Source organism: Brassica rapa, chromosome A06, assembly GCF_000309985.2.
Source record: "Brassica rapa cultivar Chiifu-401-42 chromosome A06, CAAS_Brap_v3.01, whole genome shotgun sequence".
In the NCBI taxonomy this organism is placed as follows: domain Eukaryota; kingdom Viridiplantae; phylum Streptophyta; class Magnoliopsida; order Brassicales; family Brassicaceae; genus Brassica; species Brassica rapa.
This window is the reverse complement of record NC_024800.2, coordinates 9736366-9761092: the sequence shown is the minus strand read 5'-3', so window position 1 is coordinate 9761092 and position 24727 is coordinate 9736366. Positions and strand designations below refer to the sequence as shown.

General features: G+C 35.3%; 3 protein-coding genes and 1 long non-coding RNA gene across 6 annotated transcripts; 2 read left to right on the top strand and 2 right to left on the bottom strand.

Moving 5' to 3' along the window:
• Positions 1-4524: 4524 nt before the first annotated feature.
• LOC103873054 lies at positions 4525-8018 on the bottom strand. The gene is made up of 5 exons (XM_009151485.3): positions 7507-8018; positions 6376-7340; positions 6175-6273; positions 5931-6105; positions 4525-5630 (listed from the first exon to the last, which is right to left on the bottom strand). The coding sequence occupies exons 1-5, from the start codon at positions 7721-7723 to the stop codon at positions 4786-4788; spliced, it is 2301 nt and encodes a 766-aa protein (XP_009149733.1). The 5' UTR covers positions 7724-8018; the 3' UTR covers positions 4525-4785.
• Positions 8019-9069: 1051 nt separating this feature from the next.
• Positions 9070-11303, bottom strand: LOC103873053 (NAC domain-containing protein 62). The gene is made up of 5 exons (XM_009151484.3): positions 10924-11303; positions 10502-10782; positions 10181-10420; positions 9592-10077; positions 9070-9495 (listed from the first exon to the last, which is right to left on the bottom strand). The coding sequence occupies exons 1-5, from the start codon at positions 11108-11110 to the stop codon at positions 9298-9300; spliced, it is 1392 nt and encodes a 463-aa protein (XP_009149732.1). The 5' UTR covers positions 11111-11303; the 3' UTR covers positions 9070-9297.
• A 230-nt stretch (positions 11304-11533) lies between these two features.
• Positions 11534-15572, top strand: LOC103873052. Of its 2 annotated transcripts, XR_004448402.1 has the most exons (3): positions 11534-12264; positions 12434-15059; positions 15150-15572. It is a non-coding gene; the product is annotated as an uncharacterized LOC103873052 (long non-coding RNA). The 2 variants fall into 2 exon arrangements; XR_633814.3 differs by having other exon boundaries at positions 11534-15059.
• Positions 15573-17893: 2321 nt separating this feature from the next.
• On the top strand, positions 17894-24077 carry LOC103873051 (plant-specific TFIIB-related protein 2-like). 2 transcript variants are annotated; one of them, XM_033272952.1, is made up of 2 exons: positions 17894-22058; positions 22092-24077. In XM_033272952.1, exons 1-2 carry the CDS (start codon positions 21077-21079, stop codon positions 22175-22177), a joined length of 1068 nt encoding a protein of 355 aa, XP_033128843.1. In that variant the 5' UTR covers positions 17894-21076; the 3' UTR covers positions 22178-24077. The 2 variants fall into 2 exon arrangements, with proteins under 2 accessions (XP_033128843.1, XP_033128845.1); XM_033272954.1 differs by having other exon boundaries at positions 17894-24077.
• Positions 24078-24727: the final 650 nt, after the last annotated feature.

Genomic DNA, 24727 nt, shown 5'->3' with positions numbered 1-24727 from the left:
CGTATTCCACTTTTCCAATTAAAACATATAATGGGAAAGGAACATGAAATCACGACTTTACAATTAGAGGAGTTTATCCTATAACCAGAACACATGCAAAGCACTCGTTATGATGCTGACGGACATCTTGACGCTTTGGTTCAATGGAAAGGTTTATCGGTTTATGAGAGTTGATAGATGTGAATGAAGGATATTGCTAGAGACTTGCCTCGATTTGATCTTGAGGACAAGTTCATTCTCATAGAGGGGATATTGATAAGACTTGGAGATGTTATTATTGTAAGAGATTGAAGAAGAAGAGCTTAGAAACTGACGTGGACAAGATTCAAGAGGAAGAATATCAACAACTTCAACAAGAAACGGCGATGGCCGTTTGAAGTTTTTTTTAACGTTGGATTATATTATTAAGCCATCTAGGCGAAGAGTTTTAAATAATGAGAACTAGCAAAACAAATGTAAGAGAAGAGATACACCAGTAGGGATTTTAAATAAATTAACGCATATCTATTTTGCATATGGATAACTAAAGATTTTTCATATTAATCCAAGAACACCACGCTTCAGACTGAATTGAGAACGATTGTCACTCCCTTTTAAATATTTCAGTAGGAGCCACCGAGACAAGACAACTCTGTATATTGTTCTATTGATAATAATAGAGTCAAAGAGATTACCGTTCCATAGAATTTGATGTTGCATTTTGAAGTAACCATAGTTTGCAGCAAGAACTCCGTAACATCAACGATTGAAGCCGGTAAGACCCGTCGCCACCATCTACAGTAAATCTGTCAATTGCCTTTTCTAAACAGTTCAGTTGAACCGAAGTTTTTGTTTTTCCAAATCCATTGGAAGAAGCAAACAAAAACAATCAAAAACATTCCCAAATTTAAAATAAATTGACAATCGAACAAACTAAGTAACCAAAGGTAAATTAAATCAAAGAAAGAGAAGCAAAACGATTCCAAAAAATCGATGACGGAGCTATAGAAGCATCCGGCAATTGAAACTTTATTCAGCTATACATAAATATTGCACCCTAGAGTTGTAAAAGGTTTGTCTCTTTTAGTACATTTGGGTCATTGGTTTGTAAACCTTGAGAGTGGGCTTTTCTCGTTGTATTTGACAAGCTAAGATAAAATACAAAGAGATATTTAATGATATCTAGTTCCTTATCAAAAATTCTTCTGTCAAACTGACAAAGTTATTGGTTAGGAAGACTAAATGTTTACAAATCTTATTATATAAAGTTTGGTTCTTCAAAGTTGCTAATTAACATGATCGGAACACATGACAATTATATATTTTAAGATTGCGACATGTGTTAATCTATTTCATAATTAAAATTATATATACTAAGATATTAACAAAAATGAATTTTACTAAAAAGTAATTAAAATTAATTTAATAGTAATTTACCTTTTTAAATTCCTAATCAAAAGATCATTGCAAAAAACTATTTTATAATAATTTTCCTTATAATATTGTGACATGTGTTTAAATATATAATGATTAAACATATATATATATATAATAAGATAATAAAAACAAATTTCGATAAAAACTACTTTTAAAAAGTATTTAATAATAATAAAATTTTATATTTGGAAGTAATTATTTTAGAAATTTTCTTTTTACAAAATCCTAAAAAAAATTGAAAACCATTTATTTGATAGAATTTTTCTTTTCTAAAAGTTTGGTTCTTCAAATTTTTTAATTAATATGATCGCGACACATGACAATTATATATTTAAGAATGTGACATGTGTTAATATATCTCCTAATTAAAAATATATAGATTAATATATTAACAAAAATGAATTTTATTAAAAAATAATTAAGATATTATTCAATGGTAATTTTCCTTTTTTTAAATCCTAATCAACAGATAATTGCAAAAGACTAGTTGATAACGAATTTTTATAAAAACTACTTTTAAAAATTATTTAATAGTAAAAATATTTTTTGAAATATTTAGTAGAAATTATTTTAGAAATTTTCTTTCTCCAAAATCCTTAAAACATATTTGAAAACAATTTATTTAATATAATTTTCCTTTTCTAAAATTTTAATGAAATTATAATTATAAAATATTATATTGAGTTTGGTTCTTCAAAATTGCTAATTAACATGATTGTGACACATGTGAGTTATATATTTAAAAATGTGATGTGTTAAACTATCTCATAATCAAAATATATATACTAAAATAACGAAAATGATTTTTCTTAAAAAATAATTATAAATATTATTTAGTAGTCTTATTATTATTATTATTATTATTCTTATTATTATTATTATTATTATTATTATATTATTATTCTTATTATTATTATTATTATTCTTAAAAAATAAGTATAAATATTATTTAATATTCTTATTATTATTATTATTGTTAATATTTTTATAAAAAAGCTTGGTTCTTCAAAGTTGCTAATATACATGATTGTGACAATGTTAGTTATATATTTAAAAATGTGATATGTGTTAAACTTTCTCATAATCAAAAATATACATACTAAAATAAAAAAGCGATTTTTTCTTAAAAATTAATTATAAATATTAAACAAAAACTAATTGTAAAATCTTACAAGTACAAAAAATAATTTAGTAAAAAATGAATAAAAACTAACTTTTAAATAAATAATATTTATTTTTTAAAATCCTAATTAAAAGAAAATTTTAAAAGTACTCTTATTATTTTCTTATAAGTAACTAACTTTCTTTTTTTTAATAGATAATTTTGTATGTTAAAAAAGAATGACCAAAAATAGCTACAAATATTTCACATCTATATTTAGATTAAAGCTTCTACATATTATTTTTACAAAATACAATAGTATATACATGAAGAGTATTACCTCAGTATTTTCTTTTAATTTCTTGATACAACTCAACTTTTTATTATCCTTATTACATCTTATGATGCTAACCTAGTTTTATATTTTGATATTGTTATCGTACATGAGTATGTGTGAATATGATGAATATGTGTTTGTATGTATAAGACAAAATATATAAATAATAAACATATTTTTTTCTATTAAATATAGTTGTATAAAAATCTAAAAGAAAATTTAATTATAAAATAATTAATTTCCTATTTAAAAGTCTAAATAAAATAAATATATAAAAATAATATTTTTTCTTATAATTAACTAACTTTACTTTTTAATAAATTAGTGTTAAAAAATATAAAGCAAAATTAACCTGATATGATTGTGACATGTGTCAATTAAAAAATAGATTGTGAATGTGTCAATAAAAACTATTGTATGTGAAAATAACTTCTTCTTTTCCTAAAATCCAAAACAAAATAGATTTCTAAAAAAAAAAATTATTTTCTGATCTTAACCAATTAAGAATTTTTTCTTTTAAAAAAAATCATAACCAGAGAGAATTTAAAATTTTATTTAATAGTAATTTGTACTTATTAAAATTAATGATAAACATGATAGTAAACAATTATTTAGTTAACAACAAAATTTGTAAAAAAAAATATTTGTGATATTAGAAAAACTGAATTTTGAAAATGGCAACTTTTAAAAATTGTTAATATTTACTGGAAATAATTATTTGATAGAAATTTATTTTTCTAAATCCTAGAAAAAATATAATTGTAAAAGATTATGTAATATTAATTTCCTTTTCTAAAATCCTAAAAAATTGTACAAGAATATTTGATCATTTTTTCCTTATTTATATAAAAATCATAAACAAAAAAAAATTGTATCATATTATTAAGTCCTAACCAAAAGTGAATTGTAAAAAATTATTTGATAATATTTTTGAAAGAGTATTTGATGATGAACATGATACAAAAAATTATTTAATTAACAAAAAAATGTAAAATTAGTATTGATACGAAATGTAAATTTTCTTTATTAGTAACTAAAAATAATTATTTGATAGAAATTTATTTTTTCTGAAATTCTAAAGAGAAGATAATTGCAATAGGTTATATGATAGTAATTTTCTTTTTCTAAAATCTTAAACAAAATTGTAAAAGAGTATTTAATATTATTTGTTTAATTGTAAATAAAAGTGAGATTTATAAAATAGAATTTTTTCCTTTTAAAAAAAAATCCGAACAAAATAAAATTTTAAAGAATTATTTAATAAAATATTAAATTATTACATAAGAACATGTATAATGTTGTCATTGATTCGATTGATGTATTTGACTTTTATTTTTTTTACTTTTCATTCAGTTTCTTATTTCGGATTGTGTTCAGTTTAAACGTTTAGATATAGTATTTTATCTAATCCTAAGTACAAATTTTATAACAATTCATCTATGTACCATGAATATAAAATACAAATATTAACTTAAACTTATGTGTAAAAATAGGTTTTAATTATAAAATAAATCTCAAACAACATATTCAAAAAAACAATCATAAAACTATAAGAAATTATTTATTATTTTATAGTTTTTATTAAATTAAAACATCACACAAAACACAACGGGCTCATATCTTGTTAACAATATACTATATGTTTATATACTTTTATTAAATATCATGATTCACAAAAAAAAAATATTATTATTTTGTTTTACAATATACATGGCCTTTCTGTGTGAAAGGTGCATAAGTTTTTTGTGTTTTGTGGCCCCAGAGTGCAATTAGTTCGGTGTATTCAGCGGAGCAATAGGCTACTTGTAAAGTTTTGAAAGATAAAAACTGCAAACCGCATTATGAATAAGAATTCATTTAATGTTGTTTATTTATACACTAACAAAGCCATTAAAGGATCGAAACTTCTTGTCCAATAAAGTTCCAGTACTCAGTCATCCTCGAGGACATGTTCCCAATCCGAGGTCGGGCTCTCGTAGCCGTTGTCGTATGCAGATGGTTCAGTATTGGCACACGTCTCTATCTGTGAGTTTCCACCTATTGTCATCGTCGAGTCTGACAAGAGATAATCACACCTTTGTGTTCTGTTTCTTGGCTGGTCACTGTCTGAATCTGATTCGAAATCTGAATCGGAATCAGAATCAGAGTCCACGCAGTTGAGAGATTTCTGAACTTGCTCAGCTTCCCGGCGTTTTAGTACCTGGAATCTACCCATAACATCACTCATATGGCTGCTTCTGCCAATAGTAGCCATCTCCGAAGCCTCTGGATTGTCCTCCTGGTCATCCATTCTTGTCTCTGAGGAGTTAAGTGACTTGAGTTTGCCATTTGTTTCCTGCTGCTCCAGAATCTGAAACCTGTCTATAACACCAATGTCTGGGTCCGGGCAGTTCTGAGACTTGAGTTTGCGCTTTGTTTCCTGCTGCTTCAGAATCCGAAACCTGTCTATAACATCATCATGGGTGGATACAGGGGACTCCTGCTTTATCGTGTCCGGTGTCTGAACACCAGGCTTGAAGTTTCCATGATTTTCCTGTTCTAAACAGCCGGTGAAGCTGCTGGCCATAAGTGAGAGCACTGCACCAAGGGGAGCAGAGTTGAATCTAGAGCTTTGTGGTGCGTCATGACTCATTGTAACTACATTGTTCCCACAATTGCTCCCGTGTTTGATGATTGGTTCAGCCGTCTCCTTCTCTACCTTGTTTATGATGGAAACTGATTCCTGAGGGTTAAGAAAAGGTTCCTGCTTGAAGGTTGATGCATCTGCAGAGACCTCTGAGAAAAGTAAAAGATGAACTGTTAAAACAAATACTTTTGAAGCGTATTCGCAAGATGATGTGCATGGTTCATTTCTTATACTATATCTACACCTGTTAGCCAATTTTTTAAAAAAATTCTAGCCATTAGAGAAAGATACAAAACCGGTCGTCTACATATGATTTACTTAATTATTGAAATGGACCTGAGACTAACAGAATCCTAATCTCATCTACCTCCAAAATGCTCTTGCAATCCAGCTCTAGTAGTCATTAATACTATCAGACAAAGGAGACGGTTAGTTTGAAAGTTACAAACCTCTATTCTGCAATTTGAGATTACCAGTCTCTTTCTGGATCCGATGGTAACGAGCCAGGCAAGTTGTGGAGCATAAGGCAGCTTCCGTTTCAAGCCAGAGATTCTTGTACAAAAGAGTTTGTGGGTGGTTTTCTTCACCATCAGGAAACTTGGAAGCAAGTATGTTCTTAATACTCTGCAAAGTTAAGATCACGTCACGAGTTTACAAATATGCAAAAAAAAAATGTACTATGTAAATAAATACCTGCGTCATCTCATCCTTATCTACAGATTCTTTAGAGCCAAAGCTGTCCAGTGGCTTGACATTAAACCCTTGAAACTCTTTAGCAACTACATTTGGGGCCTGAAAAGGGTATCGTTAAGCAACTAACAGCAAACAAGAACAAGCAGCGTGTATGTTCTAGTAAAAACAAAATAGGTCCGGATCATAACACAACTCAAGTACCTCGTTAAGGTCGGCCACATTTGGTAAGGAAACATGCATAGCTTGTGTACAGGTGATTTTCTTTGAACACCTGGTGAGATTCTCTACTACTTTATCAAGGCTCTCAAGTTGTTCTGGCTTCAGCAAGCTTCTATTGCTGAAGCATTCATAAACAAGCACTTCTGACAGATTATGCAAGGCACTAACCACGGAAGAAACTCTTGTAGAAGAAGCCGGGGATGTGAAACCTCCTTGATCACGTAGAGGTGATTGACCATTTGAGACACCATCTGCATTCGATCTACTACTACTCCCTTTGATACTCAGATCTGGCAACAACGCGGACTTCTTATCAAACTGTTCCAGGAGCTTACATGCCTTGGCTTGAACATCTTCACTAGCTTCAGAATGGGTTTCATAGCTGAGAGCTGACTGAGCAGCAATCCTGTTATCAGCTTTCATTGACTCACTTCCCTCAGAAGATACCATCAAGTGGTTCCAAGATCCATGCTCATCACAATTTAAATCAAACTGTAGCGGCCGGGGAATCTTTGAACTAGTTGAGCCAACTGTCCCGTCGCGAAGATTTGGATTATCCGACAAAGGCTTGACATGACCAAGCACGGGTTCAACAGAAGCACTATACTCAGGAGAATGACTAGAAACATTGTCACCGAATGATCTTCCAGCTTCTGTTTTGAGCTTCCGTTTCCAAGATCCATGCTCATCACAATTTAAATCAAACTGTAGCATCCGGAGAATATTTGGATTCACCGAGACACTTTCATGCGTACCATAGGCAGAACCAGAATAGTAATGAGGAGAAGGGTTGAGATCAAAAGCATTGGTAGTAGCACAAACACCAGAAGGAGGGATAGGCAGATAGAAAGGCTCCTGAGAGTTTCTGATAAGCATGTCAGCTAAAGAAGACACTGTAGCTGAGCTATATCCACCCTTGTCGTTGCTAGAATCCTCACCCCCGTGACCTGCAGAGAGAATATATAATAATCATTAAAACTTTTATGTAATTCATGATCTCATCACACGCTAACATAAACATCATCAAAACTGGACTCCTCTCGAAACCCTCACAGTACCATTAAACAGTTAAACCCCCCCAAATTTGAGTGATTAAAATATATATATATATACCGAGTGGAGTGACAAACGATGCTACAGGCACGGGAGGGCCAGTATAATCACCAGACGACGGCGATCGGTGATGAGGAATCATCGGATCAAACCTTTGATCGGAGGACTCTACAGGATGGGTTGCGAGAAACTGCGGCGTAGAAGCTGGTGGATGAGGTCGAAGCCAGTACGGGTGCGGTACCCCACCGAAACCGCCGTAGCCTAATCCATCTGCCATCCTCGAAGAAGAAAAGTGATTCTGCAGCTCTAAGTGCTGCTGAGGCTTGGCTTTAAGTTAATCCAAATTAGAATCTTCCTAATTGGCCAGGTCTTATATAGGGTTTTAACGTCACTGCGTCATTATCTACACAATTTAATGACCATTAGTTTATACATAACCACGATTTATTTAAAATACAGGAAATACCAGACCGATAAACATCGGAAATTTAGATATTTATCATTTAGATAATCACTATTTATTAAAAATACAGGTAATATCGGAACGATAAACATCGGAAATTTAGATAGTCGTAATTTCATATATATTTATCTTAATAAAAAAGTTTTAACATTTTTTTTGTAAACAAAAGTAACATTGTATCTACTTCCCATTTTTATAAAAGGTTTCGTCTGAAATTTTTTTTCTGAATCAAACCAACATTTAGTGCGTACTATATGTATGAATATGAAACGAGCATATGAGTTACATGCCGTTGATAAAGACAATGAACTGGCCGCCAAAAACTTAAACATTTTTATCTGTTGATCTTGTTCATAGGAACAGCCTCAGAAGGCGCTGCATTTACACTCGAGAAGACTTCCTTCTGTCTAAACTAGCCATCCTTGGGTCATAATCCAAGGAAATTGCATGCTTAGTCTTCGATATAAGATTCTAGAGAACCAATGTAGGTTTTCTCTGTGGTTAGTCTCTTATCCAGATCCAGTACTCAGATTTCTGATGCTCTTAGTATACACATGACACTGTTAGTTTCATTTGTATATGATCACTTATTTCTAGATTGGGAATGTTGTTGGCATTATCTTGATCCTCACTATGTGCACGCCCGGTCCCATGCATTGAGAGTTTTTATTTTGTTATTTGTAGTTTTGTTTGTGTTTGTGAAAAATTTAATGCTAAGCAGTTAATATTGGCAAATGAGTAATGATGATGACAAGTGCTGACGCTATGAAGAATGGTTGGTACTCAAGTGTTATAATGTCTGATTGGTAATGGCTGTAGTTTTAAAACTTTTGTTGTACAGATTTTTTACTATAACTTTAGATTTTATTGCCGTAGAATTTTCTGAAAAGCACTAAAAATTTGCTTTGGATATTTGGTTTTGCATAGCACTTGTACAGCTGTAGGTTATTTCAAGAAATATAGTTTCAAAAAAAAAATTTAAAGTTCGATTGCTCTGAATTTGATGCTATAGAAATAAATTGGATTGTAGACAGCACATACCAATCACCCTAGTCTTTCAACCTGTAAAGCAATCTTTATAACTCAGGAAAAATACGAATAGAGCTATAGTAATCTTTGCAATTATTATTCAAAAAAAAAAGATCTTTGCAATTTCATTGTCAACTGGAAAAAAAAAAGCGTTTAAAAAATCTTAATTATGTAACAAGAACTCTAAAGAGAGTCAGAGTAGCTGCTAGAGTGTTAACATCTCATCATAACGTTATACATGTATACAACCAAATACCCTCTTACACTCGTCCCTGATAAGGTGAAAACTGAAACCAAAACCAAATAAAAAAAGAACCTGGTTCGAGCACAATATATATACACAATAAAGGTTCTGGTTTTCAGATCATCACGGAAGCTGCTCGGAAGTCTGCGGTTAGACTGCAGACTGACATCAAGAACAGGATTGCAACTACGGCCGCCCTAAGAAGTCCCCCGGATGAACACCTCACGGACACAAACTTTCTAAACAACAATCCGGTTTTGTTCTTTGATGGCTTCCCCTTCTTCATGGCTTCTCCATCCATATCCTCCTCAACCTGTGTGTGTAGCATTCAATTTGTTAAGATGTAACCCCAAAGAATAAAAACAAGAGAAAACCGAGTAAGTCATGCGAAGGTGGTTATTATTCTTACCTCCCTCTTGATAGTCTGAAGCTCTAGACTTTTCGATTTAATACCTTCAAGGTTACTTTGCAGACGCAACCTTTTTGAGGCACTTCCATGGACTATATAGTCAGTGGCACAACCTGAGGGTTGTTCCCGCCGAGCCTGTAACTTGATGATACCTGTTCTTGAAACATCATTGCTCATGTCACCTACCGAGTGCTGTGCATATGCAATCTGATGTGGCGCTGACCCTTCCTGCTCTGGAACTGCGTCGTCTGGGAGATCGAGAATCGAGTCCACAAAGTCGGATATATATGTATCCACTTCGTTTGTACCGTACTGAGTCTGAACCTGGGAGCTGTTGCTGTGGTTCCCTGAAAAGTCACTCAAGCCGGACTGAAATGCGTTGAGAGAGAATCCAAGCTCGGATTGGAGTTGAGAGTGTGATGGGGAGAACATTGTGTAGTTCAGTGACTCCAGCTCCGGAAAAGACAGATAATCAATATCTCCAAGCTGTGATTCAATATTTAAAAAAAAAAAAAGAAAAAATCATTTAATTTGCAAAAACTAGACTTAAGACAGCATTTATCTAAGTGAAACTCTGCAATGTCCTCACCTGGGCGGTTGTAGCCTCAACGCAAGCACTGGAGACTACAAGAGAAGATTCCGCGATGTCATAATGCTTCACGTCTTCTGTTTTAACTACCACTGATACTTGAGATCTAGTCTCACCAGGGGAAGATGTTGCACCAGTTGGAGACAAGACATCCTGGTCTGCAGCTTCATCCAACTTTGAATCTTCATCAGCTAAACTCAGGTCTTGTTTCTTGAACAGCTTGCATATAACAAAAGGACTCTGCATATATATCAAAAACAAGCACGTCATTACGTTAACCAAGTTGGTTGTGAATGGGTTACAACTTGCATTTTAATTTACCTGGCCAGGATTGGTGCCACTGAGGTCATCCTCGGTGGCACGGTACTCGTGCATGATCCAGTTGGTTCGTGTCCCCTTAGGAGCTCGACCAGAGTGGAAAACCAGAGTTCTCTTCACGCCGATGATGCTGTTCTTGCCGGATTTGATCTTCCGGTCTTTCCCTGTGGCTTTCCAGTAGCCTGCGATTGTTGCCCGGTTCTGTCTACTTCCGTTTGGGTACTTCCGGTCCAATGGACAGAAGAATAACCACTCTGAGTCGTTTGTCTTAATCACTGAGAAACCTACAACACATATGATCACAATCAAACACCCAAAAGCTAAAACTCCATAACATATTCCTAAAATAGGAAAAAAATTATAACTTAGATTCAAGAAAAAAGTACAAATCTTGAATCAAAGTCAAGAAGAAGAAGTTTAGGTACCAGGTAAATCCCAAGGTTCCCATTTGCAGATGTCGATCTCTCGGATGGCTGTTACGTCGTCATCGTGGCCGTTGATTTTCCTGTGGAGATAGAAGCGGACTAGCTCCTCGTCAGTTGGACGGAATCTCAACCCCACTGGTAACGAATCTAACGTCAATACTTTTATATTCTGATTCGTAGATGCCATTTTTTTAACAAATCGGGACAAGGAAGAACCACCCAATATTGAAAGATTCCTTTTTTATTATTAGAGATGCGATTCGAAGGTATCGAGAAGAAGAAGAAGAAGACAATAAAATTTTCACAGTTGCCCTAAGATTGGTTGGATACGATTTGGTAAAGTGAAGAAGAAGAAGATTGTGAAGTTTGATTTTTCTTTATCATTGTGGTCAAAAGTATTATAGAGGTGCTGACTGGCGCGTGGGGTTTATTGCTATATACACGCGCCAAATTACGCGGTTTGGGAAATTACTGAAAGTACTGTTTTATCCTTGACGATCGTTTAAAAAGGCGTAATACTGAGATTATCACAGGGGTAAAGTAGGGAAGTTGATGACATGTAAAGTAAATTGTTTAGTGTTATGTCAGACTACAAATGATATCATGACATGTGGATGCGAGCAAGGAAGTTTCGGTGTCGGCTCCACTTGTTGAGTTTCTCGGATGGTTCCTTGACTTGAGAAAATTGTTTTTGGTTTTTTTGTTTTCGATTCTCTCGGACAATGAAAGAACAAAAATGTTGTTTCTTTTTTTTTTTTTTTAATTCAGACGTTGCTTCATACATTTTTAGTTATGGATAACAATTATGATATGAGGTAAGACGACCATGACTCAGTCATATGACACAAAGTCTCCTTCGTTATTCCTCCTCAATTGGCAATTTATGTCATGCCCTAGTTTTTTTGGTTATCACTCATGTGCTGGGAGCACATTTGCACAGGGCCCATTACAATTTTGAAATTTTTTAGCCCAAAATAAGGCCCGAAAATGTTTTAAATTGTTTTTTTTCTTAAAGAAAAGGGCCCAGATTTTTTTTCTTCTTCTTAAGAAGGCCCTAAAATTTTTTTTTCAGCACAGGGCCTCACCTACAACTGAGACGGGCCTGACGGTGACATTAGGTAACTTACAATGCTGAATAAATATCAAGTCCCCCTGCGATTAGTGAATTCAAAAACTCTATAATTTCTCTCTCAGATTCAGCATTCAACAGTAAGAATGAGTTGCACAACTTGTTACGCTCAATCCTTTACCTTCTCTACAGAGCAGTCTCGAGCTGACTGTCTTTGCAAGTTTGCCCCATCACAAGTTTCCTTCATGAGAAACTTGCTAATAGACACCAATGTGACATATAATTTCATTTCTACTATTACACCAAACCATTATTTTTAAAAAAAATTGATCATCTTCTTCACATGTATTTCTTCTCCTTTTTCACGATTGCCATGGTGTAGCTGATGTTGTTCTCTCATGATCAAACTCTTCCTCATTACTCTATTCATCTCTGTTTCAGTTTGCTTGTGAGAACAAATACAATAAAAGGCAAAGGCCCATGGTATTGGAATCATTTCGTGCCAATCTTACTACACAATACCGCCGCCGTCTAGTCGCTGGTTCCACGGTCTCTCCTTCTCCGCCGACGTCTAGTCGAAAAGGCAGTTCCTCCAGTAGAAGCTATGTTTCCGTGAATCATCATCACATGACCCCCCTCTTACCATCGTAGATCCGACGATCCTGTTCCTCTTTGTGCTATCCTTCTGATTTTTTTCATCTCTTTCTTTTGTTTCTCACTCATTTTTTTCACAAATCAGATAAGTTCAACTTTGAGTTATCACTATGCTTATATGCACATATATTTGATGTTTTCCAATTAATGAATCGTCGAATCCAGATGTTAATGGAACAAGTTGACCATAGCATTAGCTGGTTTAATTAATTTTAGTTCGTTTGGCTAAGAGTAAACTGAATAAAACTAGCAAACCGATGTAAAATTATGGTTTATGGGTAATTAAGTTTTGAACTATCGTTTCATGGAAAAATAGATTTGTAACCTTCAATTTGTGGTGATCTAACACGAGGTTATAGTTTGGTGGGGTTCTAATGCTATATGATACTAGGGACTGTCCCGGGCTACGCCCGGGTTTTTGTCAATAATTTTAGTATTTATAACTTAACATTTGTATTTGTAAATATACATTAGAATTTATCATATGTTACAAAATAATAAAAAATCTAATTTATTTTTGTATTCATTGTTTTTTTCAATGAATTCAAAATGGTTAAAACTCACAATTAGTTGTGTTTTTTTACATTGAAATTTGTATATAGTATTGTGAGAAAAATGTACTGACAGTTATTAAACTTTAGTAATGTTCAGAAATATATTTTATTTCGATTATTTTGATGTAAAATAATTGATAAATTTATAAATGATGTAACCACATTGTTATGGCTTTAAAATTATTGAGCTCATGTTTATAGGTCTTCCATCCTCAAAAGAAAGTACAAACCAACATATTAACTGGCTTCTTACTTGGCTTATTTCAATTGAGAAATTAAGTTCATTGGTCTAACTAAGTTTACAGCTAGGCAAACTTTGTTTGACCAAAACTACAAAAGAGTATTGTCCTCCAAACCGGGGCATAGTTCATGAAAACACAATACAAATTAGAATATGACATAAACAAAACTAAACCAAAGAAAAAATCAGGCTTTTCTGAAAAACTTGACATTTTTTTTTCCAGAAATAAGCTAAGCTTCTTTGCCGAAAAATAAGATCCCTCACTCATGTTTACTAAGTGAGGAACCTATGCTCTTCTTTTTTGGCATCGTCCTCCTCGTCATCGCTTGTTAAATAATCTTTCTTTTCTTTCTTTACTACTGGATTTTTTTTTCCTTTTTGGTTGTAAATGCACTTATAAAATAGTTTTTTGTGATATCATAGGACACAATCTAATTTGCTGTGTTAATCTTTTCATAAACTTAGAAACTGTCGTATTCAGTTAGTAGAAAAAATCCATATAGACACGAAATGGTCACTATAGTTCGTGACTATTTTTAAATTAGATACGAAATTGTCACAAAACTAGAGTCGTGACAAAGAAAATCATGAAATTGTCACGAAACAAAAACCGTGACAAAAAAAAGTCACGAAATAGACACAGATAAAAAACGTGACTGCTGAAAAACACGCTTTTGCTATAGATATTTGGTGACAAAATGATCATCAAGATAAACATGAATAAAAGTGTGACAAATTTACAAAAAAATTTATCTTTGTCACGGTTTAGTCACTAATATATTCGTGACTATTTGAAACCCTAAACACTAAACGAAATAGTAAGCCCTAAACAAAATTTTAAAACCCTAAAATATATATAAAACCTTTAAAATCTAACCTTTTTTATATTTTAACTTTAAATCTTCAAGATTAAACTCAAAATTTGATTCCAACCTTAATATAAACCCCCCCCCCCCCCCCCCCCCCACAAACAATATACTAAGCATCTACTTATCCAAACTCCAAAACATATATCATATATCTGATTTAAAATTACTTTTCATTTTACTCCAAATTCACTCTCTAAACTTTAACTTTAAATTTCAAATTTTAACCATAAACTATATAATATGAACCATTAAATTATTTTAAAATCTTAATCCCAAATATAAACTTAAACTTTGAACCTTATTCCTAAATTTCAAACCACATGTTATTGTTTACTATAATTTTAACCTTCTACCTTCTCTAAGAAAAGTTTTTTTACATCAGGCTACTTTTAGTTATTCAGTTATAAACGAATTGGACCATAAGCATAACTCGTAAAACACACCCCAAACCCTGAACTTCTAACTCGTAAACACAAACACTATCAAGTTTATGTTATTACGTCTGCGTCAACTTCGAAACAATAAAAAATACTTATTTAATTAGTAGGTGGTTTCTCATTGGCTAGTTTATGAAAGAGCGGATTGCACTTTGTTTGTTATCCACCATTGATAGAGAAAAATCTAACGGACACAAATGATCTATTCTTTTCTTTCCTCTTTCTTCCTTCACTCAACTCTTTTCTTTCTTCAGATTGAATCTTTTCTCCTGCTCTCTTCGTTACACGTTAACATAGAACGTCTATGATTAAGTGATTTTTTTATTCTCTTCGTTTATCGTCATCTTCCTCGTCTTATTTCCCTTTTCTTCTTATACTAATTGCTTGCTATTTTTTTTACAGATCTGAGAAATGAAATAAGTGATGAAACGCAAAGGAGAAGTGGTGGCGTGATGAAGCAGACGCGGTGGTGGCGTGAGGATCGGAGGCAGTGTGACGAACTGGTCCTCTGAACAACGAAATGAATTTTCACAAGAGCCTGAGATGACTCGGTGGTTTCAGTTTAGATGACTCGGTGAGTTCGAGAAGAGGAAGATGGAGATTGGTGAATGTGTCCAGGCTAGGCGGCGGTGGAGGCGAGACGAATGAAAGCTTACCGGTAGTGGACGTGTGATACGGAGGTGAACCGGAGGCGGAGGTGACAAAAGCGGTGGCGGAGGCTCAACGTAGAAATATGTTTTTTTATTTGTTATATTTTATAACTAATTAATAAAAATATTTTTTTTTTATCTTTTTTTTTAATAATAGTCACGTATTAGTCATAAACAGAACGTGACTAAAATAGTCACAATTTTTATATGTCTATAGCGTGACCAAATTAGTCACCAGATTGTATGTGGCAAAAACGTGACTATTTAGAGCATCTCCAATCCATACCTATTTTTTTCTTTATAATTTTCACAAAAATAGAGTAACTCTATTATAAAGTAAACCATTGGAGCAAAACTTATTCTATAATAGAGTTACTCTATTTTTGTGGGAATTATAGAGGAAAAAATAGGTATGGGTTGGAAATGGTCTTAGTCACGAAAAAATCACGGTAAAAAATGGTCACGATCGTATAGCCATTGTTTTTTTCTGTGACTTTTCGTGTTTATTACACTATATAGTCACGAAATCTTTAGCTTTACTCACGGAAACTACCGTGGCTATAGACAATTATTCAATGTAACTAATTAAATAACTTCTTAAATTAGTGTTTTGGTTTGGAAGGCCAAACTAAATTTAGTTGTTACTTATCAAATCCACCACAAATGCAATTGCTAAATAAATCTCAAATCTATTTCAACAAAGAATTTTATAAAAACATATATATACACACATTGTAGTCATCATCCCTATCTTTTGTAATTTCTTCTCTTTTTGTTTGTCCATTTTTTGCTTAGTGTATTTCTTCGTAACTTTGCTCCTGATTGAGTGAGTGATAAAATAAAAATTTAATATCTTTTCTATAGTCTGGTTTATATCCTTCTGCTGCGGGCTTGCTTGTAACATCTGAAAGAAAACCATTGGTTATGGATGTTTTGAACGTTATGGACTGGTGCATTCATGATTATGCATCTGGCGTTCTTTTTTCATTGACTAAAATGTTATCTTTTTTATCTTCAGCATAGGAAGCGGGGATACAAATACATCCACAGTGGTGAAACCAATGAACATGATCATATTCGTGGAGCTTCAGGTCCATGACTTAATCTAGAAAAATATATAGGTTTTCTGCATGATATTTTTCTGACGCATGTTGTATTTACCTGCAACATACTTTTATCATTTCTTTTGTTTTAAGCGAATTTACTATGTTGGTTCTTCGTGGAACAAACCCAAAACCTTTTCTAGGAGAAGTGAGCCGAATCAAAAGAGACAGAGAGTCATAAAATATTGTGAAGCTTATCCATCTCTAGAAATCTGTAGAGGAAAACAACAGCGTCATCTCTTCTCTCCCGCAATTTCAGATTCCTTCTCCCCATATATCTCTCCCTCGCACCCATCTTCAACGCCAGTCTTCCAACACCCTAACCCCTTTTATTATCCTCCTCCTACCACTGTATTTACGACTCCAGTGGCGGCTATGGCGATGATAATCATGACTACAACAGAGGTGAAGTCAATTTCCCTCGTTGATCCGCACAAATGCTCTCCATCTTCTCCAAGCATCCATTGTTACTCACAGTTTGAGAACATGGGATCTGTGGAGCCATTAAATACTGTCCACAATGGAAGACTGCTTTTTACTTCAGACCGTTCAAGCTCTTTCCGCTTCAGTGAAGCTTTGTCGAGCTCTTCAATCACATAGAAAGAGAAAACCTGGGATGAAAAGAAATAGTGAGAATCTTCACTAAATCAGTAACATGTACGATCATGTTTAGAGACCTCCCTTAGCAATAAAATATTATATTTGAAGGAGAGGAATACAAACCTGGAGAATGCGCAGTCTAGGATTCAAAAAGAAATTGGTCGCTTACCTTTAGAAGTTGAGAGATAATAATATCGAACATCATAGTCTGAGAGAGTTGGATAAATGACTTTAAAATCATTATTGATCACATGACTGCTTGTACATTTGGCGCATTAGCATCTCATTTATCCCCACAGCTGAATGCTTTCACATCCAAGAGGATGACAGTGCTTCTCATCACACTGAATAGCCATTGGATTTGCCGGGTCCTGTAATCATATTGAGAAGTAGAACAAATGTGTTTAGTTTTTTTTTTGTTTATAGCCATTCAAAAACCTCTAAACATACAAAAAATGTCAACTCCAATCCCAGAAAATAAAGTAAAACCAGAGTATCTCAATATACACCTCTATATTGTTGAGTTTATTTTATATATATATATATATATATATATATTTCCAAACACGGCACGTTATCTCTTCCCAAGTCTCACTGGTGCCAAAGAACGTTGCTAGTGGAAAAGATAATGTAACACTTGAAGTTGAACTAACAGCTAGAAGCTGCGACTTGAGAGGATATTAACACATGTGCGGTTAAACAAATTGCATATAAAACTTAACAGGAATTGCAGTTTTAATACCAATTTCATTATATATTAGATAACATGAATTGCAGACCTGATACATATAACCTTAACAACAATGAGAGGACTGAATATGACCGTCGATATATAAGCTGCACCACCCACTGACTTCTCTTCCCTCTCCACATGTTCAACCTGTGAGAGAAATATAAACCAATTCACAATTTTATTTTAAAAATATGTGTAAGAGACTCATGACTCATATGAAGATACCCACATAACACACATTTTTTTTGTTCTTTCTTCTTCCTTTCCTAAACTCTTCTGCTTTATTTCCATCCCATGTTTCTCCATATAAATAAAGAAGGTCAGGCTCTCCTCTCATGGAAAACTCAGGTAAACATTCTGGAGAGGCTTTATCTTTCAGGAACATCGTAGAGACAAATCCTTGACAATGATGAAATGCGAGGCAATTCTCGGAGATACAACTACATGTCATAGAATTTCAAGCTCTGTTACTGACAATTTATCCCCAGAAGCTAAAGTCTATTACTTCACTCTTAACATCTGTGAAGCACAAGTTTGATCCCTAACAAAATCAGAGACTTGTTAAGGCTTGAAGTTTTTTTTTTTTGTTTCACCAGCAATTCTCTTCCCGGTGATTGTGAATCATGTCACTAAAGGTCTCGCCGTGAAAAATCTCTCCGGTAGACTTCTGCCGTTGAACGGAAACCTGAAACATGTTCAGAAAATAGGTAATCAATCACTGAGGTTGACAGGTAACATTGAAAAGAGTTTTAAAGATGTTCTTCGAGAACATTCTTAAACGTTTGTCGGCAAATCTTTTCCTATCCTCCTTCTGCAATGATGTGCATAGCAGCATCAGAAAAACTCGGTGCAATTCTCACTGATAGAAACTAAAGATCGATTATCAGAAAATAATTCAGATTTTCAAAGAATAAACCTTTTAATGATAGCTAAACCTGAGTGCAAACTGCAAAGATTTGATTAAAACCTAAGACAAAATCAAGAACTCACAGTGCTGCCATGTGTTTCGGCAACGCGTCCCGTCTTCTTTGCAGCTTGGGCAACCTCCTACCCCATCTCCGAAGCGTCCCTTCCACAGACCATCTTGGCTGATCTAATTATGAGAGTGTGAGAGAAAGATCAGTGAAGGTCAAAGACTCAAAACTTTATCGTCGGTTTAATGAATCTGTGAATAGAAGTGAAAAAAAAAGACATACAGACTTGTAATTAAAGGGATGATAATGAGACAGAAAGAAAGGTGAAGAGACTATTAGTTTCAACGGAATTAAAGAGCTCTATCGATTCATTCGCAAAGAAAAACTTACGTTCTACTGCTGATGTGGCAAAAGTATAAAAATTGATTGGTTAAATTTTTATGCTTATGTGGATAGCCTGAATGTTGAGTATATTCAACTTTTAGTATTGTAAGATTATTATGGGAAAATAGATCGTATCCTTTTATTTGTAAAAATAGTTTGTTGTTGGTATAAAACAATTAGATACAAATCCATATAATTTTATAGAAAAATATGCATAATAAATAATAGATCATTTTCAAATAAATGACCAATAAATATTTTCATATATTGTTTGGAACGGTGACAATAAAAATGAGATAATAGACTAAATTAATTGATGGATCTTAAAACAAATGGGAAAAAAAGGAAACTTTCTTTTCACTAATTAAAAAAGGAAAATTTCCTTTACTTTATTATCGTCCATCTCCATCTTCTATAAATACAGTTCTTTGGATAACAAATGAACCCACTCACTCAAGTTGCAATCCATCCCACAACAAGAAAGCACTTACACCAAGAAGAAGAAAGAAACTCTTAGAGGGGACTTGACGATTGGACCGATTGGATATTCTCTCTCCTAAAAGTTTTTCTCCTCCTTCTCTCTACTCGACAAGACTTCAGCGCGACGTTTCTCCGGTGGTCGCCGCCGCGTCCTTAGCGCGGCCGCCGGAGCCCCCTCCCCGTGTTTTCTGTTTCTTCTCCGTCTCTCCCTCTGTGTTCTCTGCGGCGGGTATATCTCCTCCTTGGTTTAGATCTGGGTTCAGATCCGTCTGCTCTGGAGTCTCCTTAGTCGGAAGCTAGGAGGTGGCGCCGCTTGAGGACGTCGGCTGCTCCTTCTCGTTACCGGCGAAGGTCTCGTCTAGGGCTTTCTACCCATCAGTTTTCCTCTGCTAAGGTTGAGTTTGTGTGCGAGTGGAGGTGAGTGTGGCGTCGTTGAGGCCTTTCCGGTGCCTGTGTTCCTTTCCGGCGTGACAGTGTGGTGGCGGTGGTACGCAAAGCTTCGGTATCGGTTCGGATCTGAGATCTCGCGAGTCTAGGGTCCGTCCCCTTTATCTCCACCGGTGGTCTGTGGTGGAGGCGCGTGGGGTTCTTCGGAGGTCGCGTTCGACTCGATCTTCCGGTTTCTCCAGTGGCAGCGCGTGGTACTAGCGACGGCGCGTGGTGACGGCGCGTGACGGTCCGGCAGCATGTGGTGGCGGCGCGTGTGGTCGGTTGTTCTTCATTGGCTCCGTTTTTTAGCGGCATTCTGGTTTTCCCGGTTGTATACCTCGTCTCTTCCTTGGGGCTCTCGGCGGTGAGGCCATTCATCTTCCTCGTTCTGCCCATTAAGGGTGACATTGTCTTGTTTTTCCTATGGTCGATGCGGCCATTCTCTTGTTTCTATGCGGCAGTTCGGCACTCGGGTTTGCTGCTTCTCTTGTAGGTTCACTTCTGCAGGTTTAGCTTTTGTACGGTCCGCTCTCTCTATATGAGATTTCGGTTCAATGGGTGTATACGGTCACAAAGGGTCGGGTTTGGAGACGGCAATCTTCAGGTCTGCCGTTTGAACGATGGCATCGTCGCGTGAAGGCTCTCTCTCGTGCCGTCGGAGGTGCGTCTGTCTGGTTTGGTAGTAAGTCTGTGCTATGATTCTTCGAGTTGGTTGTGTTGGGAAGGTGGTAGGAAGCTGCAGGAGCCGTAGCTTCTAGGTTTGAGGGCGCCTATCTATCGGTAGCTCGTGGTAACTGGCTATCTATCTCCGACCTTCTGGTTTCGCTTGGTCTTAGCGCGTCTCGCTGTTTAGCTAGTTATTAGGTTTGTCGCTCTTCTTTGGTTTCAATTCATTGTTGCTTTTGTCCGTCTGTTTAGTTTCATTATGCAATTCCGCTACTAGTTGTCTCTGTAAACTCTGTCAAAACTCGAAAATGGTATAATATTTAACATTTTACCAAAAAAAAAAAAGAAAGAAACTCTTAAACCTGAGAAAATGGAGATTTGCTTGGACTGCAAGAAATCTACCGAAACAGTGATAGACCTAAGAACCGGCGACACAATCTGCACAGAGTGTAGCCTCGTCATCTCCGATCACTACATCCGCGACTGCCAAGAATGGAGAACTTTCGCTAACGACGACAACAGCGACCGAGACCCTAACCGTGTAGGTGATCCGACCAACCCTCTTCTCAAATCCGGCGGTATCGGCACCATCATCGAAACACGCAAAGAAAACACTTTGTCCTCCGTCCCTAAAAACAACGACATATTCGGTTTGTCCCGGGCTCAGAATCTCGTTAGGAACAAGGAAGAAGATGTGTTCAAGAAAGCGTGCAACGAAATCAAGAGAATGACTGAGGATCTTGACCTAATAAGAGGTGTCGAGTTTAGGGCTTGCGAGATTGTCTCCAAGTTTGATGTTGACAAAAGCAAGAAGTTACGCAGAGGGAAGCAGTTAACAGCTCTCTGTGCTGCCTCTGTTTCAACGGCTTGTCGTGAGTTGAAACTCTCGAGGACGTTGAAAGAGATCTCCACGGTGGCTAATGGCGTGAGTTTGAAGGATATAAACAAGGCCAGTATGGGGATAAAGCGTCTTCTAAGGTCAGATCAAGACGAGGCTGTTTCTGATGCTCCTCCTCAGGTGATACTCAAGACAGGAGAACTTGTTCGCCGCTTCTGTTCTAAACTCGACTTAAGTGAAAAAGAAAGAAAGGCTATTAGAGAGGCTGTTGAAATGGCTGAGAATTTCGATATCAGGAGAACCCCTAAGTCGGTTCTTGCTGCTATCATCTTCATGATCTGTCAGCTATCTCAGACCAAACAGAGACATATTTCAGATATTGCGTTGGCTTCAGAAGTCGTGGAGAATACCATCAAGAAGTCTGCTAACGACATGTACCCTTACGCCTCCAAGATTATACCCAAATGGTATGCTTCTGAAGAACACATTATCAACAAGTTAGGAGGTAACATAGGTTCTTGGGATGGTGCAAAACTTACAGTATAAGCAAGTCTTTACTGCGCAAGAAGTTTTTGGATTTATGTTGAAGGATATGTTCTGATTAAAGATCTATGGGATCTATTTCTGCTTTAAATAACAAGTTGTATATAGAGAGAGATTTGTTGACATACAATGTTGAATGAAAATATATAGACCTTCAGAAAGTAATATTCGTTGAAGTGCATAGAGACTAAGTGGGGCTTATTGGATTAGGGATTTCATAAAATTTTAGGTTTTTGCCAAATCCTCCCTTATTGGATTAGGTATTTATAAAAAGTTTTACAAATCTTCCCTTATTGGATGTATCATTTATAAAAACCCTATTAAATCACCCCTTATTGGAAAATATGGATTTCATCAATGAATTCATGAAAAGTTATTTTGGATTATTAAAAACTATCATTTACACTTCAAATATAATAGAACAAAATACCATCTAAAGAGATGGAATTTAAGAAAAAAACAGATTATTTCATATTTACTACGATTTCCACGAGATCTTTGCGACAAATCTAAACTATCAGAGCTTGTAGCCACAACATTGTCCACAAAAAGGTCTGGAAATGAAGATGGCGTTGAAGGCAGGGAAGAGTTATAAACAAATTGAGTGCTGGTTTCGACTGATGGGGACATAGACTGAGAGAGGGAGGTCACAACATCTAGCTATATATCTTCTTCTAACATGGCTAGATTAGCAAATCTGTTTGATCCTTTTGCATCACTTAACTGTAAGCAACTATCTGGAAGGCCATCTACACTGGATTTACATTTCAAATCCACCACAGGGATAGACAGTGATAGTGTACCTGCAGCAGCAAAGACTAAAGGAGCAGAAGAAGTAGGTGAAACAGAAGTTGATGTAGTGATGTTCCCAATGAAACCTGAATCAGTGTTAAATTGTGTATTTCCGGAACACATACTATATCAGATGGAGAAGCGCTAATAGCTGTGGAATTATCTGCTGGTGAGCTTATAGGAGGGACTGGATCAGTTTCCATTGAGGCAGAATGAGTTATTTGGAGGGTTGAGACATTTGCATCAGTGTTGTATGCAGTAGCTTGAGATGGTACATGGAAAGATACCTCTTCAGCTAATTCTCTTGCGGTCTTCAACATCTCCTAAAACAATATATCAGGCAAAAGATGTTGACGTAAAGTAGCTGGTATTGAACGGAAACGTATCAGAAGTTTGCAATCTGAAGAAGCGGCCATGCTCCGCCTTCAAGAGCTAGAGCTGGTAGAAAATCTCTCTTGAGTTCTTCTTTAACTTGATCTTGCCCGTAGCTTATCCCATTATGTGAAGAATATAAGTAGATCTATGGGGCCAAAGATAAGACCATCCATTGCCACTTCTTCTTTTTGAAAGAAAATCCATCCATCCAGCCATCCATCCATTGCCACTTCGGCTGCCACTGTGCCACAAAACGTGTTGACTTTGGTACATATCGAAGCTTTAGTTTTATGAATTTATCAAGACCTCCGTACCTGCGATACCGCAAGTATAACAGTTTTGCTGGATTAGGTGAGATGCAAACATGGGGATTTATAGCTAAATGATTATGAAAGAAGCAGGAAAGAAACCAGAAGTGGCCAACAATACCGACAAAACCAAGTCCAAACATGCTTGTGATAGCTTGAAATCTGCATCTTTATTTGTGTCCTGTTATATGGAAACATAGATTAGCAATATATTAATAGATCAATTCATCCGGCAACCTATATATATGTCAATACTTTAGCCACAAAATCATAGCAATATATAACAACCGCAAATATAATTTTTTTCCCCTACCAACCTATATCCATAGACCTTAGTTACAAATAGGAATAGAAGGTTGTGGCCGAAACTATTATTAAAATATTTTGGAAATATCTTACCAAATCCTATCAAAAGTCTCTTTTTAATTCTCAATCAAAATCCCTGAATTCAACAAAACCCTCCATCAAAATTATAGAATTTAACAAAATCCTCTAAATCTTAAAATCTTGAAAACCTTCTCAAACCCCTAATTCAATAAGCCCCCCTAAGAAGAGATTAGTAATTCACATATTCTTTATTCTCTCGTTCTGGATAGACTAATTTACATATGACAATGTATTTTAATTTGATCTTTAAAATATTCTAAAATGTCTTGACTTATTTATTCTCAAAACTAGGCTTACTTCATTCAGGGACGGCCTGAGATTAGGGGGCACAAACAATTTAATAACAACTTTTAAAAGAAATTTAAATAATTTGAAGGTCTATTATGTTCATATATCGCGAATCGAAACCAATATTCACTTGACTATGCTGAATACCGGCTCTGACCTCATTCAAACCTGGACTAAATTATTTGCCCTCTCAAGCTTGTTAGCCACCCTCTTTCTTCATCATATTAGTCCAACAGGTAGGTATATGTACGTTTCTTCTTGTATCTGTTTCTTCCGTTTGAGGACCTTAGTAACCATCTTACTGACCGCAGAATATCACATGCATAGTGATTGATTGGCCGAGCACTAATGCCTTTACTGTTGTTAAAACTATAACGGTGTATATTTTCTGCTAACGTTTTGCTTCTGGCGTGTTCCCTTTTGCTACACTTGTACATTTCTTATGAGGAACTCGGTTGGGTTTAGTGGTCTTTTTCTTTTATATCTTGTT